Genomic DNA, 20,320 nt, shown 5'->3' on the forward strand with positions numbered 1-20,320 from the left:
AGGGGGTCATGGGTGCGGATTTTACTGACAAAGAACGTTCCATCCCTGCAAATGATCAGTTTTCTGTGTGTGTGTTGTGTGTGTGTATGCATATGTATATACAATCCCCAAACTAAAGAAACTTAAAAATATAGGTAGAAAAGATTAAGGAGAATAGTTTTAAAATATCATTTTAAAATGTCCAGAAAGATGAAGTGAAATCCATGAGACTGTGAAAAAAAAAGTTATTTAAAGCAAGAATATAATAGATTTTAGAATTGGGTAGGAACTTAGAGTTGATTTATTCTAGTATCCTCATTTTACGAATAAAAAAAGTCATCATTTTGTTTCCTAGAAAATGAAGCCTGTCAAAGCTAGGATCCTGATATCCAGGGGTAAGCTCATGGCCACAAAAACGCTTCATCCTGCATCTGGAATGGACTTCGTCCTCTCCTCTGCTTCAGAATCTTCCTTCTCTTTCAAGATGTAGTTCAAGCCCCGTCTTCTTCAGGAACTTTTTTTCCTGCTCTCATCTGCTATGGCTTCCCTCCCTAATTACCTTGTATTTATTTGGTGGGTATAGATATACATACATATATAAAGTGATAGTCATAGTATCTATGTGTCTCTATGTGTGTTTTTAGGTAGTATATAACTATACTTATCTCTATATCCAACTCTATACCAGATTCAATCTGCCCAGGTCTCTTGAAGCAAGGCAGCGCTATGGTGAAAAGAAGCGCTGGATCTGGAATCTGAGAATCTGAGTTCTAATCCTCTCCTCCCACCCCATCCCATTCCCACCAACCATTACTGCCTATGCCACCCCAATGTCTGCATTACTTCATCTCCTTGGGTTGCAGCTTGTTTTTCTCTATAAAATGAGGCTGCCTGACCAAATACTTCTGGAGGTGCTTTCCTGCTTTAGATCTGTGGTCCGATAATTTCCCTCAGTGATCTTCCCGGGATTCACCAGCAGAAAAGTGGTCTGGGCTCTCTGGCCTAAGTCCCACTTACCATATCCCAAGCAGGAACAAAAATCAAAGAAATCAGATGGAGAGCCAATTTTTCTGTAATTAAAAAACCAATTAATGATCTCAGAGAGCTCTTAGTAAAATGTACCTGCCTTGAAGAGCAGATGCTTTTGGAAATATTGTGTGAGTGTGAGTGTGTGTGTGTGTGTGTGTGTGTGTGTGTGTGTGTGTGTGTGTGTATTGCAAGTTTGGGGTTTTATTAGAAGTTTATTAGAAGGGTTAGAAGTGGGCTTTCCAGAAATGACTTGTTTAAAAGATATCGATGAGTATATTCTCTACAAAAACTGTCCAATGTCTAAAGCAAAGAAATAAAAACACCAAAGATACCAGTTTTGTCAGGGTGGTAGATAACTACGCCTTTTACCGTTGGCATTGAACATTTTTGCCTGAGGCTACCAGAGCCATCCTTGCCAACAATCATACTGGGCTCACACCTTTTCCTTTCACAGTAAGGGAATAATTTAGTTTCTGAAATCTATTTCAGGCTTTTTTGGGGGGAGGAGGCAACAAATCAAGAAATGATACAAGATTTATGAAATGAGCTCGTTATTCAAGGCCCAGAATGCTTTCACAGGCCCACATAATAGTCAATGTGAACAGAGTTGTAACGATGCTCAGTAGCTATGGCAAACCACACCAGTTTGCACATTTCTATTAGACTAGAGAAGTACACTACTAAAATTTTAATTGCAGCAACATTTTTATATATGCAAAGAGCAAGAAATATATTTGTTATCTCAGCTATGCTTAAAAACAGTACTTTTTGTACCTGCCTGGGTATGGAATTTTATCTCTCCTGAAATTAAAATCAAAGCGTTTGCCAAGCTGGCTCCTAAATCAATCCGTCAATCTCTTTGAGCCCTATTTCTTAAACAGCTCTACTGTGTGCATAAGTAGACACTCCCTGATGTACAAATACATATCAGACATTTGCCGGTTCACGAGTTTCATCTTCCTGTTTTTGTCTGCTTAATCAGCCCTCTTCCCAAAGGTGCAAAAATAAAGAATGGCAGAAAATTTAAAAGGAAGGTAGCATTTGTTCCTTCTCATTAAGAAGAAATGGCTTTGCAAGACTGTTTTTTTTTTCTTCCTTAAATGACAGCCTTTTCTAAAAGAAGATTCTAGAACCCTGGCATAAGTCCTCTGAGGTAAAATTGAAGGAATATGAATATCAAAAACCAATCACCCCACTTGGGCCAACACAAACTAAGTTAAGACCCCATTGACCCTTCAACAATCCTTTCCCAGAGGAAAATGTTGTGAATCACACTCAAAAGGGAACAATCTAAAAGCAGTCTATCAGATGAACCCCTCACACTCTACCCCAAAGGAAAGCCCAACATCTGCAGTCTGCTCTTCTCCCTCTCAGTTTGGAAGGACTCATCTATCCCCAGCTCAGTGGAAGGCTGATGTACAGTTAAAAACCTTCTGATGGGGTATAGGAGTATAGCCAGACCCCTGTACCTTATCATTTCCATGGAGCAAGCTTCTTTTTTCCCCTCCATACAAGCTAGAAAGTAGATCTGCCCAACTAAAAAATGATGAGTTCATTAAATAGGTCTCGGTGTCTACCCACCCCAAAAAGGGCAAGAACCAGCTTAGTGGGAACTACCATTCGACAGAAGTCTAACAATTCAGAAAACGAACTCGGTCACCTGACAGCATAAAAAAGTGGTAGAACTTTATTGAATATCCTTTTGAAACATGTATAATAGCATGGAGAAGCGATACAGCACCTCAAAACATACAATGACAAAATCTTGGACTACACAAAGAAGCACATCGGAAAAATGAACACACCACAGAATTCCGACATGGCACTATGGTACCAAAGACTCCAGCTAAAGCTAAAACTGCCATGAGGCGCAAACCTATACTACACAAAAGAGCAGCTTGCTGGGAACAAACTACAACACCAAAGAAATCAGTTCTAGCCAGGGATAAAACAATTTAAGGCAAGGTTACTCTGATCCAAGAAAACAAAAGAAAACAAAAAAAAACATTGAATTGTTTTTCCTGAAATATAAGTAGTCAGTGTTTGTATTTGAAAAGAGAGGGGAAAAAAAAAGAGTCCTCAGTATTCACTGCATCTCAAATAATTTCCATCATAATAAACTGAAAGCAAAATTGTAAATTTTGTTCTGTGCTCTTCCTAGGAAAAAAAAACAAAAAACAAAAAAAGTTCCAATACATATGGCAGCTCAAGTATTTCAAGTTAAAAAGAAATAGAGAAACAAAGACAATTAGCCACAAAGCATGCTAAGGAGTTCTCAAAGTGCAATGTTTTTTAACTACTGAAAAGGCAACATTCTTCTCCCTTTCAGTTTGCAATTGGTTTTGGAAACATGACTTGGAGATAAAGCCATGTTCCAGTTTACCCAAAAGCAGTTGGGTTTCCACTGGATGCTGGGAGTGGGCACAAGTGCGATAATAGATCTATAAATTAATTTTCATTATCAACTACACTATTACACAAATGACACTTGGACGTGGTCAACTCAAGGGTGCTATGTCTACTGCTTACAGTGAGAAAAGCGGCTTAAATAATGCCAGAAAAAGGGCCCAACCACAAAGCTTGTTTTATGTATCACATATGACCAAAACTTAAGCAGCAATTTAGCATCTAAAGGTAATCATATCTGAGGCAGAATATTTATGTTTCAAGAGAGGCCTCTGAAATCCCCATCCTATTATGACCACCCTCCCACCCTAGTCCCCCCAAAGAATGTGCTGTACTATATTTATGTCTCTCTCTCTCTCTCTCTATATATATATATCTTTCAGTACAAACAAAGAGGAATTACTTACTGATCAGGAGGAATTTTTAAATTATTTCAGTCACTTCCCTCCTCCATCTTTTACAAAGGGCACTGCATTGTGCTCATCAGCCTGGCTCTTTCTGGTCCAGGGAAACATGTGACTTCCCTACCCCTCCTTCCTTGCCAACATCAACCCCCCCACCCTCACCCAAGGGTGAAAAACAGTCAGAGCTAAAGCCGGTCAGTACAGTTCTGCAATCAGGCTCTGGACCTGAAATAGGCCACTCTTAATGGCAAGGAAAAGCAGGACCCATGGAGTATTATCAGAATTAGACCCTGCTCCCAAATCTTTCTGGGAAAGAAAATCACCCCTTTCCCATCTCAAACTAAGCCTTACTCCCAAAATTTGGTATTTTGGTTAAGTATTGAGTAACTAGAAGAATGAATAACTCAGCCTCTTTTGGTACTGGGTTGAAAAAGGCAGCAGGACCCACTATCACTATGCAGGGGGCTGGAAACAATGCAACTCCACAAAGTGCAGGCAAACAGGGGATATTTTTAGTTAAAGAATTGCTTGTTCACAATCTGTCCTATACAGAACACATACATTCTTGCTATGCCATATAAACAGGATTTATACAGCTTAAACGGTCAGATACATGCATTGGACTTGGTAGGTAGTACACATTTCTTCACAATTGCGTATGAGGATTTTACAATCAGGTTAGTGAGCAAAAGAAATATTAAGCTGGCCCATGCCGTGCATTATCTAACATATTTAACGGGGGCTCCGAATCATCCATTGGGAGAACCAGGCGGGTTCCCCGAATCACGAGTTCATGGTCCCCAAAGGCAAGTTCTCGATCCAGGACATCTTCAGAAGGGTTTCCCATCTGTCTCCTGGGAGCACTGGCTGACATCGAATCAGTGCTGACGGTAGAATCGCCATACGTCAAGCTAATGTCGCCATCGTTCAAGATAAGATCAGAATCATCATCTTTCAGTTGTTCCTGATTCTAAACAAAAAGATAAAACAAATGTTACTTATCAAGCCGATTTTCTTATCAGAAGACCAAATTCTAAGTGTCACAGGTGAGCTAGGTCCATGAAAAATATTTACTTTCATATAAGCAATACTTAGAAATAAGTTATCCCCTGATATACTTAATTCTGAAGATACGACAAAGAACAGCAGGCAGCCTCAGCACCAGACCATTGATCTCCCAGGTCACCAACTGAAGGTTCTAATGATAACAACTCTCTTTAACGGTAAATTTTTTGCAATCAATAAGTCCCCCATAGCAGAGAAAAAAATGACAACAAACAAACCAATGAATGAATAAATAAATAAATAGAATTCCTGAGCTAAGAATCAGTTTGCTCCCCCTCCCCCCAGTATCTTCCCTCCCCACCTTTCCCGGTTCTGCCCTCTGGGGCCAAGCAGCACAATACTAAGCCCTCTTCCAGATGACGGCTACTTTGTCATCCCTCCACCCCCTAACCTTCCCTTCTTCAGGCTAAACAGCCCTTATTCTTTGGACTGATTTTTCTAAGTCTTAGTTGTCAGCCATTTTGCCATCCTGGCCACCGTCCTCTGGACATCAACGTCCCCCAAAAATGCAGTAGCCAGTACTGAATGCAATGCCTCAGGGGAGAAAGACACTTTGCAAACCCAGGTATGAGTTATTACCATCAATATTTGACCACATCCATCTTGGCTGAGATGATACCCTCCGTTTCTTCAACAGTTGGGAAATTCTTGTCCCGAAACAGCTGAGATAAATATGCTATTCCATGGATTCTTTTTAGAGGGTAGGTCTGGGATTAGAAGGGTGGGTTTCAGATGTGAAAAATCAAACTGTTTCAAAATCAGACTTCTTTCCTAAGTCTGGTCCATGCATCAGTCACTTAAGCTCTAATGCTTAGAAGTGAATGCAAGGACTCACAAACCCAAACTGGAAGCTAAAGAAAGAAAGAGGGGATCTAGACGATGCCTTGACATGCTCATGGCTCCAACAAGAGGGAAGAGAGAAGTTGTGTCTGAGGTCCACAAGAATAAAAGCGCACACCACTACACATCCTCCACTACTCACAGGAGCTGCACAAACACGGACTGAGATCCTCCTGCCACTTCATGGGGGAGGATTTAAAAAAGGCCTAGCCCCGGCCACATACTGCAAAGCCAGGGACCAATCCCGTGCCACTAGAAAACTCCAGGTGCTCCAAAGACAATGCTTGGTACTGCCCATCAGACTTTCAGTCAGAATCACACACAAAGGTTTCTGGACATGCTCAAATGTTCCACTGGCTAAGTAAAAGGGGCTCACTTCCTTAAAGCCCATGCATGCTTTGGTGGCTTAAAAAACAAACAACAACAACAAAGAAATCCAGGGACCAGACAAGCTGAAGTTAGGTCAAGCACAGTTGGCCGATGAGGACTACTTACTTCATAAGCTTGGGGGCTGGTCAGGCATCTCGCAAGGGGTCCGCAGAAACTAGGGAGCGTCGAAGTAAGAGGAGGCCCACTGTGGGTCAGGAGGGGCTTCAGATAGCTGTGCTTGTTAAGGGAGAAAGAACCTCAAAAGTCCTTATTAATCACACCAAAAGGCCCAATTTATTTAATGAAAGAAATTAATATCAAGTTAGAGAGCCCGAATTATGTTAAAGTCACTCCTTAATTAACTTAGGAAGAGAGAGGAAAAGGTTATGCTAATCAATTCATCATCTGGAGAAGGACAGCTTGAATCATGGGACTTAAAAGTAGTGGTAGCGAAAGTAAGTTGTCCATCAAAACCTCCAAGTGAAAGCCTTAAAATTATTGCTCAAAAAGTTGTCAAAGGGAACCGTCCTAATTCCAAAGACCTCTCTAAACTGTTATTTTGAAAAAAAAAAAAAAAATTACATGCTTCCATCACTAGTCTAGCTTTAATATTTACTTGTTCCCCACCAAAAAAAAAAAAAAAAAAAAAAATCAAACTATCAGAGACCATGAGTAGCACCAGAGAAGGAAATGATGGTTCAAAGTAGGAATAACAGCATTTCCTCAACCCCACCCCCTCTAAATTACTTATCAATGACCCAGCATTCAGAAATAACTTGATTCATTATACCACTCTTATCATGACTAATCCCAAGAAAACAAGCTTGCATGAAATTCAACAGGTTGAGATAGTAAATGACCTTTGAAATTCCATCTAGAATACTGTACCTCTCCCCCAAAGGCAAACAAATGAGATGATGGCTACTTACTCTTCAGAGTAAAAAAGCCAAGTTTTTAAAATAAGCTCTAAGTCTCCAGGGCAGGCAGAGCCAGTCTCACCTGTCTTGGTTTCCCAACATAAAGCCTGGCACATGAAAGTTGCTGAATTATCTGTTCATAACTAGTAGGATTATAAACCTAGAAACTGTCAAATGCTGTTAAAATTTACCCATTGATTTAAACCCCCCCACAAATCTCTGTTCTCATCAAAGTGGCCATTCCCCACCAGTGATGAAAATCACATGCCATTCACTGCACCTATACTCTGGGTTTCTTGTCCAGATCTCCTGAGTTTCCCACAAGGGGAAGGGATGAGGAAGGTGCTATTAGATTTGTTGGGGGGAGGGGGGGCATCCAATTTAAAGAAAGCCAAAAAATGGAAAGCTGCACAAGTCAATCTTCAGCTGTCACTAGTCTACTTGGTACTACTGAGGTGACTCAAGTCTTGTTACCCATTAGAAGTGGGAAGAAGTGGGTAGCACCCATGGAAGATTATTTGTCTTTTTAAACAACATATCTTTACATGAAGATAATTCTGTTATTTCATATCACCCATTATCCAGAGTATATACTTTGTGTTAAAAAATAAGATTTACACAAAGGGCACTCAAATATTTGTTCAATGAAGTAAAATGGATGAAAAACATCAAAGATCCAGAAAGGTCTCATGTCCTAAATGCTGCTAAATTTGCTGCTTCTAATTTAATTAACATTAAGCAATTTCGCAAAGACACGGCTTTCTCCCTAATGGAAGCCTTAATGTACCACAAGAACTTATATGTTCTTGCTTCTTGTAGAGTTGCTTTAGAAGCGAGAGTCCATTATGTTCTAGCATACTGTAGGCTCTTAGCCAAATGGACAAGGGGAAAAGATGAGTTCTCATTTTCTTTTCAAAGCTTTCATTGTTTAACTCAGGGGTTCTTAACCTGGGACCCCTTTGGAGGGAATTAAAGGGGATCCATGAACTTGGATGGGGAAAAAAACAACACCTTTCTTTTTAATAATCTTTGGTTTCCTCATTTGGTCCCACGTATGTTATCTTATGCATTTATAAACATGATTCTAAGAAATGGTCCACACCTTCACCAGAGTGCCCACGTGATCTAAGGATCAAAAAGGGGGAAAACTTTAGTTCAATCTGTGAATGCTGGATTTCAAGCCAGAGAAATTTAGTTAAAATCCCAGGCCTGGTTTGAATCCCAGTATTGTTACGTGCTCCTAGGAGACCTTGGAAAACCATTTCACCTTTCAAGGACTCAGTTTCCTCATCTGTAAGATGAAAGGGCTAGACTAGATGGTCTCTCATACACAGAAAGGATGGGGGATATTTGATATGTTTACATATTTCCTAGATATTTCTAAATGCAAGACAATACCAGTTCTGGTAAAGAAGACTTGAAAAACACAATAATGAGAGTGAATTTTATGATCCTTCCCTCTGTTCAACTGTCAGCTTAATATGCAAGAAATTAATTTTAGTCAGTATTAATAAGGGACTCATTTTAGAAACATATGGTTTAAGCAGTCCATAAAGGAGCAACACTGTCAAAAACATGTCTAGGAAGGACTGTAGTGTGTGTGTGGGGGGGGGGCAAAGGCTTAAAACCTAGGAAATAATTAAAATGGTCACTGTGGGGGCTATCACAGCTCATGTGGAATATAACAGTTAGTGCTAGAAGGGTGCTTAAAAATGATGGAATCCAACCCCCCCATTTTATAGAAGAGAAAACAGAAGCACAGGGAGGGAAAGGGACTGACCCAGCTTAACAAAGCTAACAATGGACAAGGGCCCTTGCCCTCAAACCCAATCCAGGGCTCTGTTACATTATACTGCTATGCTAGTAGCTATTCCTTTGGGAAAGGCATGTGCACTGCTGATAAACCAAACTCTTAAAGATTTCTTCATCATCCTCTATTTTTGAACCCTGACCAACAAAAAGCTTCCCAAATGATATCCACAATGAAAAAAAGTCAATGAAAGCTGCATACTGCTCAATTATATGCTATGTGTATCTGTTTAAGTATACACACACACCCTTTGGACAGATGGTTCACTACATTCAGGGAACTGAACAGATCCCAATGATCCCAAACTATTCACTGTCACAAAATCTTACTTTAACATATTCTGTGAAACTACTTGTCTATAAATGTCATGGAAGATTGTGAGCTCAGGAGAATCAAATTCAATAGCAATGGGGAAAGAGGTCAATGTAGACTGGAGGTTCTGGAGTCAAGCAAGCTGGGAATCCTAGCTCTCGCACAGGCTACCTGTGTGATGATGGGCAAGCTATTTTTCCTCAAGGAGCCTCAGTTTTCTCATCTGTAAAGGGGGGAATGACAACCTCTCCCAGCACTGTTGTCAATGACAGATGAGAATACTTACAAAGAGAAGGGAAAACCATCTTTCCACTGTTTGCAACTTTTGCTTTTAGTGTCTTGAGACCCACTTAGGTAAGAAGAACTAGATCTTGCTCTCTCCTCAAAGGAGGGGAAGCACAAACCCGAGAGCAGCCAAGTCAGAATTCTTATTGCCCACCCTCCATATCCTCCTCAATTTAAGGATACTTATGGTCAAAGTTGTACCACATCCTGAAAAGCCAAGCACTTTCAGCTTTGGTGTTCCTTCTTTCATTTTCCGGGAAACTCTGTGTAACGAGAGGAGAAAGATTAGGCCAATGGAACTGATTATTGATACCCATGTCCTCTCAAAGAATCAAGGGAGAAAGTTACCTACCCTGGGCTATTTTGAAGGGCCATGTGGATGTCCCCTGACATCCCTCTGTTATTCCCCTCTGCTACCTGCTGAGTTGCAGCCCTCTCCACCCAGGGAAAAAGCTCTGATCTACCAAACTCCTAGCATATGTGGCCAGCAGCCTGCCATGAGGATTGCCCGGTCTGCTCTAGGGAGGTAGGCCAAGTCAGAGAGATTACAGTCTCAATAGCTGGCTTGTTTATCAATTAGCAAAGTGAAGTGATTTCTTTTCATCCTACCATGGAAGAAAACAAACCAAGAAATGTCTTTTGAAACGAAATACAACACAAACCATCCAAATTCTTCTGATTCTTTATGAATAATTACTATATGTGCTATGTAAAATAATATTTTGCACCTGTCATCCAGACATTCAAGTAGTCCCAAAAAGAGAAGAGATATGCACTGGCTGATGAGGTTTGGTAAATAGGAAGTAAACAAACACCAGAAAGAAGCAATTCTATTAGAAAGCAGGATTTTAACTGAAATAAGACTTTACAGATTTATTCCTGTACCTCAGAAATGTGTGTGACATTAGGACAAGGGTGGGACAAAGGGCAAAGAAATGCTGGCATCCTTTAAACAGGTAGGCTCAACTATTTCTGGGTAATTCTGAAGGGCTCTTGCCGGTCACCAAGTTTGGAAGCGAGGGCAGCCAGCCAGCCAAAGGAAGGCTTCCATCAGAGTCCAGCCTTTGTGTGCAAACCCAAGTGGAAAAAGGCCCCCCTTGTCAAAGTGGTCACTTGGAAATGCAAGAACCCTCAAGATAAGAGAACCATCACCTTGGATACCATGAGACCAGCTATACTCTGGAAGAAACAGCTTCGTTTAAAAAAAATAGCAGAAAAAGCGAGCTTTTTACTGATTTTCATTACAAGCAACTTCACATCAGATAGAAACATCCAAGAGTACTTACCAGTTGATCCTGATCTGAATCAACTCCAACGCTAAAGGAGGAAACCCAAATGGCAGATGAGAATCGGGGCTTTTAAATCTGTGGCAGCACATTTTAAAATCTCCAATAGTATTTTATTTTCCAAACACATCAGGATAAACTTTTCAATATTCATTTTCATAAGACTTTATGTCCAAATTTTTCTCCTCCCCTCCCCACGACAAGGTTAAAAACATGCAATTCTTTAAAACGTATTTCCATATTGGTCATGTTAACACTTTTTTAAACACAAATAATATGATAGTATGCAATGGAGAGAGTGCTAGACTTGCTGAAGTCCCAGCTGGAGTCCTAGCTCTGTCCCCTGCTTGCCACCTGTGGCACCTGGAAGTCACAACCTCTGTGGGAATCAGTTTCCTTTTCTCTAAATTTTGGGTTTTGCCTAGATTTGGGATTGACTTTCCCCGATTCCTCTTTTCCACTTTGTGGTATACTTTGCCTCCTCAAATTGGCTTCTACTAAGGCGTCTGTCTACATGTTTCATTCCCCCAGGAAATTGGTGGCCCCTCAAGGCCTGGGACAGGTTCATTTTTGCCTTTGTAACTCCACAGCTCAACCTAGTGCTCAACTAAACTGATTTCATTGGTGCAGGGAACTCAGGGTGGGAAGCCCTTCCAATGAAGCAGATGGTAATTTTAATGAGCTTTATTATTTTGTTACATTTTTCCAGTCTATACTTCTAATTTGCCTCGCATGGGAGACTCCTGGTATGGAAACTCCTTCCACTCACGAAGGCAGGTAACTGGAGACTTGGGTGGGCTAGTGAGAGGTCGGTTACCTTCAGGGTTATATAGTAAGGCTGTGTCAGAGGCAAGACATTCTTGAACCCCAAACTCTCTGACTCCAAAGACAAAATACCAAGAGTCAGACATTTTCAAAGAGTTTTTGTGGGATCAAGATGAAAATAAAAGTGAAATATCAGCCCTTATTGTAAAGCCATCATTAATAAAAATAGCATGGATTCCAAATTTGGATTGCCAATCTCATTAGGGGAAAGAAGGGAATAAGTATTAGGCACCCACCATGTACCAGGCACTGTGCTAAGTGCTTTACAGAGAGTACCTCGTTATGCTTCTCAATCTCTCAAACTAATTACAAAATGACATTTCTTCCCTGGAAATTACAGTACTGGCACATATCAGGTTTGGAAAAAGGGATTTTGCTGTCTCCCCTTTAAAAGAGGCTATTTTTATGGTGCTATTCCAAAGACAGGAAAAAAAAAAACCCCACAAAGAAAAGTATTTAGGGAAGGTAGGTTTCTTTCTAGCCTCTCAAGATCATTTCCACCATCATCAGATGCTGCAAGAGAAAAACATCTAGGGCTCTGTCAAAGGCTAATGGACAAAGTCAGCTGCAAGGCTCAGTGGTCATTTCTGACTTTCTAAGGATGTGTTCAAAATGATGGCTAATACCACAAGAAAATGACAGTTCCATGTGCTATTGTGGGACTAAAAGCAAAGCCTGGAGGAAGAAAAAGATGGTTCAGATGGAATGGAGTCTAACAAAGGTGTGGTCAGGCTCACAGTTTGTGGTTTAAAAATGTCAAAAGGCTGGCCATAATCTGCATATTAATAGCAGATTCTAAGCAAATCTACAAATGTAAAGTGACACCTAGTGGTCCAGGAGAGTCGTCGCACAGAGTTCAGCATCTCTAAACAATCCCACAGGCAGTAAATACATATAGGGGACACGGTCCTGGGCTCAACACTTGGGAAGGGATGGAAGTGGTTTTAAAATTTGCCCTTAAAGATCTTCACTGGGGGAACAGAGCACATGAAACAGAAAATACAAGATCATATCAATTCAATCGTCTGCTCCGGCACCAGAGGTAGAGAGTGGAACCATATAAAGGCAGGCAAGAGTTTAGCCTCCATTTTTTGCATGATTTGCATTGACTTAACCCTTCCCCCAAGCTAAAAAAAAAACAAAAAAAAAAAAAAAAAAAGACCCTCCTGAGAAATTAGCTAATTAGATAATTTAGGAAACTATAATTATCCCTTTAGTAATAACTCTTTAAGTATTAGCATCTTACTCTATGGCTTTTCAAAAGAAAGAAAAGAACTTAAGACTGCTAATTTCTAAAGCACTATCACCTGAAACAATATTGAAGGTTTTTCCCGTTTGCACTTATGTACAAATGACTGTCTCGGACAAAAGCGGGTGCCTCAATGATTGATCTGGATTAAGAAAATAATTCACCAGGATTAGACAGGTACGGGAGGTTGGACACCTGGGTTTTAGACCCTTTCCCAGAAATGAAGAGAAAGAGAAAAGGAAAGGAGTTAAATTGGACTTTTTTTTTTTTTTAATGAACCATATTATTTTCTCTAGTCAATGTTGTAGATTTGGGGAGCTCAGTAGGTTCCTAGGGCTATGAAGTCTCAGCTAGTACACATAGTTAAAACCTACAAAGGCTTTAACAACCCAGGCTGCTGTTTCCATAGAAACAGATGTGGGACTGGGGAGATGAGAGGGAGCTTTCAAAGTAAGTACATTTTCAAATATTAAAAACAAAAGTCTCCCAACTTTAACCTTGGAGTACTTGGTCACAAACAATGCTGTTTTTTTGGGTGAAGCCTGAAATTGTTCCTCAAACTCCCAATTTGTCTGACAAAATGTCTGAATTGTAATTTAACATCACAACAGCAAGGCATCTGTCTAGTTTGCACTTACCGGATGTTCAGACATGACAACATGGCCGTGGTGCCCCCACCAAACACCCACACAGTAAAAAACACAATCAGGAGTGTTGTGCTGAACATCATCTGCCTTGCATAGGTGGCAGTGTCCCGAATGGCCAAGGCAAAGGCCATTGCACCACGAAGACCTGAAAAGAAACGGGATTGTTTTATGCTATTAACCCATCGACCATGGGTTAATCCAAGAAATCCACAGAAGCCAAAGGATTTAGGAGAAACTGGAAATAATGAAAAAATAACCTTCTTTTTTTTTTTTAAATAAAGTCTAGTACACAGTGCTAACCATCATTCATCTTTCTCTTCCCCACTTCATCTCCCAAGTCCTCTTCTCCTATTTCCTACCTAACAATATTAAGCAAAACATTGTAAAGGAGCAGTTAGTGTCAAAATGTGGTGGAGTTGGGTACAATAAGTCAATGACATTATTGCCAAACCACATTCCTCTACATAGAAATGTATTCCCACTCCTCCAAATCCAGTACAAGGAAAGCTCTTTGTAAGCAGGGGCTGGCTTATTTTTGTCACTGCATCCATAGCCATGGCCGAGTGCTTTGCACAAAGTAGGAACTTCATAAATGCTTGCTGAATGTGATCCAATTAAACTAGAAATTGAGAGCTAAAATGAGGAAAAATAACCACGGTAGGCAAAGGGGCATAATTCCCCACAAAATGACCTCCATCAAATCAACTGTATCTAGTATCTAGTAGGCACCAGGCATCGTGCTAAGCTCTGGAGATACAAAAAGAGGCAAAAATCAGTCCTTGCCCTCAAAGAGCTTATAATCTAATGGCCTTTTGGACATTTCACCATAAAATTCTAACTTCAATACCCAAAATACATGAAAGTGTTCCGGTTTCAACAGCGTGAGGAATTCTGCACACTGCTGCCTCCAGCAACTGCAGATGGCAAACCATCTGAGGCAAGATTGGAACGCAGGGCTTCCTGACTCCAAGCCCAGCACTTCTAAGCCACTACAGCACAGCTGCCTCTCTTGTCACTTCAATAATTAAAAGGATTTGATGTCACCGGCAGCCATTTCCATTTAGAGGATCATTTCGTATTCTGCGCGGTGGCTTGGGGAGGAAAAAGAGAATAGAATCACATACTTACCAGCAAACATCATCATATGTTGAAAATTTGATCCGATCTTATTTCTTCTGCCCAAATTAAGTAAAAAGGATAAAGGATAAATATTGGCAGCTCTTCCCAAGAAAATGGCAAGCTAAACACATTAACATGTTAAGGATCAATTTCTTTCACTTGTTTAAATTTAATTGTTAAAATGATAATGGTGATGGGTGAAAGTCTGAGACATTCAACTCAAATTCTAAAGCAAGATAAATTATTAAAAGGGACAGTTTGTGAACACCTGGAAGCAGGTAATCACTAAACCCCAGCATGGTTACACTGAGAACAAATCACTCTAGACTAACCTAATTTCCTTTTTTGACAGGATTATTAGACTAAGGGAAGGCTTGTGCTACAGCTGAATTGCAGCAAGGCACCAGATGAGATCTTTCACAATATCCTTGTGGAGATGGATAGATGTGCCCTGATTATAGTACAGTTAGATGGGTTCAAAACGGGATGAGTGATGAGAACCAAGAAGTCTTTCTGATTAATGGAGCAAAGACAACTGGACCCAAATCTTAGTCTGGGGCTCCATCTTGTTGAGCATTATCAGATTTAGATGGCATTCCTTATTAAATTTATAGAGGAATTAAAGCTGGGAAGGATAGTTAATACATTGGGATCTAAAAAGGTCAAAAACTTGAAATCATAGGCTAAATGGTACTTGTTTTGTCCTTTTCTAGGAGGCCCAATCACATCGTGAGATTATATCTTGACTTATGTATGAATTGGATTTAAGTGAAGCAGAGTTGTCCAAAGTCATCAGCCTCACTCTTTCTTCCAGTCACCAGAAATCCAGTGGCAAGACAACTAGTCTCTGCAGTGGATGACCTTGGCATCCTCTATGTTTGACCAAGCCCTAAACACTCCATAATGCCTACTTCCTTTGCCTTCGTGACTATTAGAACAAATTGTTCTCATTTGCCCATTTTGCTATGGAAAGCTTCACATGCTCGGGGCAGACATTCCCCTAACTTAACACTTGGGTTAAAAGAAAAATCAATTGTACAAAAATAAGATAGGGGATACATGTCTGAAAAGCAGTTCTGGGAAGTTCTACTGGACTGAAAGCTCATTATGAGCTAGCAATGATTATTATAATATGATGGCTAAGAGCTGAAAATTGACTTAAGTAATAAGGAGAATAATAATTTACAATTATATGATTTCAAAGGGCTTTTCTCACCTCCCTATAAGTACTTTTGTCCCCATTTTACAGATGAGGAAAATGAGGTTCAGAGAATTGAAGAGTGACTTGGTCAGGCCATAGCTAAGGAATCCTGTGGCAAAATGAAAATGTTTCCCCACCCCATTTGTTAGGCACTGACTTCTATTCCCTCTTAAGTGTCCCTTCCTCAAGATGGAGAACAGGGAACCTTAACTACCTTGCCCTTTTAAGATCTGGAACGGGCCTGATCCAAGTGTGGCCCTCCTGGTTTGGCTGATAAGAAAGGACTTACCATGTGAGCAGATGAAGTTTAGGGAGAAGAGTATTCTCATATCTTTCCTAAAGGCCTAAGGAACACAGAACTCAAGGGAGAGGAAAAGATACTTAATAATGTCACTTTATTTTCATAGATTATAGAATTGTCTTTGTCACTCTGCTACAGAGGACAAGAACACAGAAGTCAAAGAGGCCAAGGGAAAAGCAAAGCTCGGGGCCTAGAGGAGCCAAGGAGAATGCCCAAGTGAACACTCCTTGGGATGATCAAAGGACAATCTGCAACTCTGAAGACAGGATTTTCTTCAGTTTTTTCTTTTCCAGCTTGGTTGCCTGCTCCTGCCTCATTTGGCCTTTCTCGTGGTCTGGAAGCATGTTGATTTAGTGGGCTTCTTTAGTGGGCAGTTTTCCCTTCTTCCTTAGTAATCCATCCCCTGTTTTAAGTCCTGTGCTTGTTACAGATCATTTTTGTAACGAGGGCAGTTGGCCATTTGGTGAAATGTAGTGAATTTCTAGCTGAAGATATACTTTAGAAATCACTATCTCTTTGAACAAATTTGAAAACAAGGTGGGGGGAGTAGGGGGAGAATGGAAATTCCTAGTATTTTTGGCCTGAGAAAACTGTATATGTGTGTGTGTGTGTGTGTATATATATATATATATATACACACACACACACACACACATACTATAAATGTATTCTTGTGCCCTCCCAATCCAAAACAGGGCAATTGCAAAATGCTCCCCAAATACCACCAGACAAGCAAGGATACAAAAGCGCCTACCACGAAAGTCGGGTTAAAGACATGGTTCTGGAAAGTGAAGAGTGTCAGTCCCATGTATGAGAAGATGAAATTTTCCGCCAAGAAATTGAGAAGCTCAAACAACTAAAAAAAAAATGGTTTTAAAAATGTTTTCTAGGGAAGATATAAGGTTCCATTCTCTTTAATCATGCTTGAATTACATAGAACACATTCACATATCCTAAAAACTGATGGAAGACAAACATGTGTAGCTGCCCACTCCAAGCCCCCCAAATTTCCAGGAGTCAATCTCTGATGATCAAGACCCAGCTTCCCCCTTTCTAACTTCCCTATTTCTGTCAACCAATGGCATCATCATTCTTCTAGTCATCTTTGGATCTTCATTACAGAACTTAATTGGCTAAAGGAAGAAGACTTTTATATACTTTTTTCTTGGGAATGTTTCTTGGACCACAATAATCATTATTTTTTTTTTAATTAAAAGCTTTTTATTTTCAAAATATATGCATGAATAATTTTCAACATTCATCCTTGCAAAACTAATAATGATTATTTTTTCATAATTGTAGGCTGTGACTTGAGTGTAGACTTTTATCACCTCTCACCTTGATTAACATTAACGGCTTCCTAAAGGATTTCCTTTTCTCTGTTACTCCATCATTATCTGGCTACTCTTCCATTACCTTCCACCCAGTAAATTTTTCCTAAGCCACCATTCATATTAATTTACAACTGTGTTCAAAATGGGCTCCTCACTGCCAAACCCTTTCACCTTCTTGGATTGCTGGGATGTTTTGCCATTGTTTTCTCACTATCCTGGGAGCTAGGCAGTGGAAGAAGGAGAATCATTTTATGGATGAGGAATTTGAGGCTCTGAGAAGTCAGGGGTTTTGTATGAACAAAAAGCTTCTAAGCTACTAAGTGTCTGAGAGAGGTGGGATTGTAATCCAGAACTCTCTGGATTCTAAGGCTAGCACTCAAAAGGTTCTGTCCTGTTGCCTTGCGATCAAGGTTCAAGCTCATTATCATGTCGCCAAACTCAGCCTGGAGACACTGCCTAGTGTCCAAGGATATGATTATCTCCCTGAAAGATGGAAAGGAAGGCCATCACAGCTTTGGCTATTTTGTACTCTCCACAGTGCCTAATATATACTGTTGAGTGTCTAAATTCAAGACACAGAGAGCTCCATCCTCTACCTTTTTTAGGTAAAGCTGTGTATGAAAAGGGCTAGGCTTTTGTAATTACCACTCCCTAGCGTGGGTCTTCTGTCTTACTCCCTACAGGGCATTTTCTTGCACTGACATCCTCTACTCCTCATCCCACTCTCCATCCCCTGTCCCAGATCTTACCATCCTTCAAGAACTGACTCAAGTTCTCTCTCTTCCATGAAGTATTCCTGACACATCCACACTACCATGAGCCCTGCCTTCTATGAATCCTATTATCACACATCATGTCACTATTGGACAATCAGGATCACACACTGACCTCTATGAGACTCTTCTCACTACCTGGGCTAAAAAGGAAGGACTCTTCTCTCTCCCCCCATTTCTGCTCCTTTCTTTGTCTCTCCTTTTCCCTCTACCACTCTCCTTTGTTTTGTTTCTGCCCCCTTCTTCACCGTTCCTCTCTCTTTTCCCTTCTGTCTCTCCTATTTCTCTCTCTTCCCTTTATTTCTTTTTCTCCCTCTCCTGTATTTTTCTTCCTCCCTCCATCTGTCCCTCTCTCAGTCTCTCTCTTTCACATCTCTTCAATGTGGCCAGCAAAATGCTGGTCTCATAGGTGAGCTAAATCTATAACAAGGAGCAACCCAGGTTTAAAAAACAAAACACTTGATGAAAAGTACTCTGTCTCAAAGTTGAAAGGAAAAACAGTGTCTCTTGGAGCCACAAACTCAATTCGTTAACAAGAAAAATGTCTTTGTTGTCGCTTCACTAATAGTCAGTACAGCCTTTCTAACTAATCCTGCCTGGTCCTAATCACTTAAGCAGCCCGAGAACGCTTATTCTCTCTACACGGCTGTAATCAAGTACAAATTTGTATCTGGCACATTTTTCATCCATTGTCCTCCCTCCCTCATTAGCCTGCAAATTGGAGGGTCTGGGCTCTGCCGGATCCTCACAGATACCCTGCCTGCAGGAGCACTCAAGACGCCTCTGTAGGGGCTGGGCCACCACTGCTCAAGGCCACAGGATGTCTGGAGATGTCAGTGATGAAACAACAACAGAGAGAACAGGCAAGTTAGCCCTTACTGGACCTCCCAGAAGCAGCCCCTGTCAGCTTCCTCAAGGCTGCTACAAATGGAGAAATCTGAAGGGACTGGGGAAGATCTTGGTCCTGTCCACCCTGCTACCGCCCACCCCAGGGAGGAACAGTCAGGGGCCGGACTGGGCAAACAAGCCGTGGGCGCTTTGGGCAGCCAATCCAAAGGCCACTGCTTGGCAAAGAAGCACACCATTCTGAGATGAGTTCCCAGGAGGTCTCTCTTACCTGCTTGGTTCTATGCTGAGAATCCGGAGACAAGTTGTTGTATGTATAGTGCGCCTGTGTGATGCCACAAAACAAGACCGCCACTACACCTGGAGTGAGGACAAAGTCCAGATTTAGCTAAGAAACTCATACTAGCAAAAAAGGAACTCCCTAACTTTTTTTTTTGACAACTGGTTCCCTTAATTCTGCATTTCTCCCATGGTTTCATGTGAAAAGCAATTTTACTATCTAAAGCAAAAATGGAGGGGGGGACCACAATCTAGAGAAATGTGTTTGTGTACTTGATGAGGGGCTCACTCTTCCCGACTTTCTTTGGTGGGAGAAGAAAGGAGGGGGAGAGAAGGAACAGGAGGGAGGAAGAGTCAGCCCAGCCATTCCCTCTCAATGTTTAAAATCACAAAGGTAACATGACCTACCAGTGAAACCCCAGGCTTCAGCAAGAAGGAAAGTACTCCAGGACATCAAGAAGAACAGGCCTGTTTCCAGCAAGTGGAACTCTCGCAGTTTGGTGAACTTCGTCACGTAAGACTGTTAAGGTTGATCTCAAAATGAGGAAATGCACTTTCATTGCAGCATAAGAAATTGGCAAGCTCATATACTTTCTCTTCCCCCTCCCTCAACATTATGAAAACAAAATCTAATTAATGTAATTAAAAAAAAAAAAGAATAAAAAAGTTTCATCTGGGTCTCAAGGCTTTTTAACCTGGGAGTCAGTGGATTAAAAAAAATTTTTTTCACTATAGTTGATTTCCTTGGTAATTAAAAAAAATATATAGGATTCTGAGAAAAGGTCCAAAGGCCTCTCCAAGGGGTGCAGGATCCCAAAGGTTAGGAAGCCCCTACTCTGACTGAGAGCGGGACCCACAGCTTCTCCTTCAGAAAGCAAGCCTGTGGTCACCATATTCTTCTTGGTCAAAATCAGTTATAGTCTTCTATTGTCTTCCCCCAAATATGTGGAGAAAGGAACAGAATGTAGAGGCAAGAGCAGCAGATCCAAAAACTAAGCTCTCTTGCACACGTGTCAAGATGATCTCCAAGTTAAAACTGCATAT

General features: G+C 40.8%; 1 protein-coding gene across 1 annotated transcript in view; it reads right to left on the reverse strand.

The window, feature by feature from the left end:
- Nucleotides 1-2,669: 2,669 nt before the first annotated feature.
- Nucleotides 2,670-20,320, reverse strand: part of SLC9A6 (solute carrier family 9 member A6) — a 31,813-nt gene continuing 14,162 nt past the window's right edge. The window contains exons 8-16 of the mRNA XM_074278098.1: nucleotides 19,685-19,790; nucleotides 19,269-19,357; nucleotides 16,787-16,900; nucleotides 14,552-14,663; nucleotides 13,415-13,568; nucleotides 10,703-10,733; nucleotides 9,600-9,679; nucleotides 6,219-6,324; nucleotides 2,670-4,788 (exon numbers count right to left, since the gene is read on the reverse strand). Of these exons, the coding sequence (XP_074134199.1) occupies nucleotides 4,516-4,788; nucleotides 6,219-6,324; nucleotides 9,600-9,679; nucleotides 10,703-10,733; nucleotides 13,415-13,568; nucleotides 14,552-14,663; nucleotides 16,787-16,900; nucleotides 19,269-19,357; nucleotides 19,685-19,790 (1,065 nt within the window). The 3' untranslated portion in view covers nucleotides 2,670-4,515. The remainder of the gene's footprint in view (nucleotides 4,789-6,218; nucleotides 6,325-9,599; nucleotides 9,680-10,702; nucleotides 10,734-13,414; nucleotides 13,569-14,551; nucleotides 14,664-16,786; nucleotides 16,901-19,268; nucleotides 19,358-19,684; nucleotides 19,791-20,320) is intronic.

The sequence above is a fragment of the Sminthopsis crassicaudata genome, chromosome X (genome assembly GCF_048593235.1).
Source record: "Sminthopsis crassicaudata isolate SCR6 chromosome X, ASM4859323v1, whole genome shotgun sequence".
Lineage (NCBI taxonomy): Eukaryota > Metazoa > Chordata > Mammalia > Dasyuromorphia > Dasyuridae > Sminthopsis > Sminthopsis crassicaudata.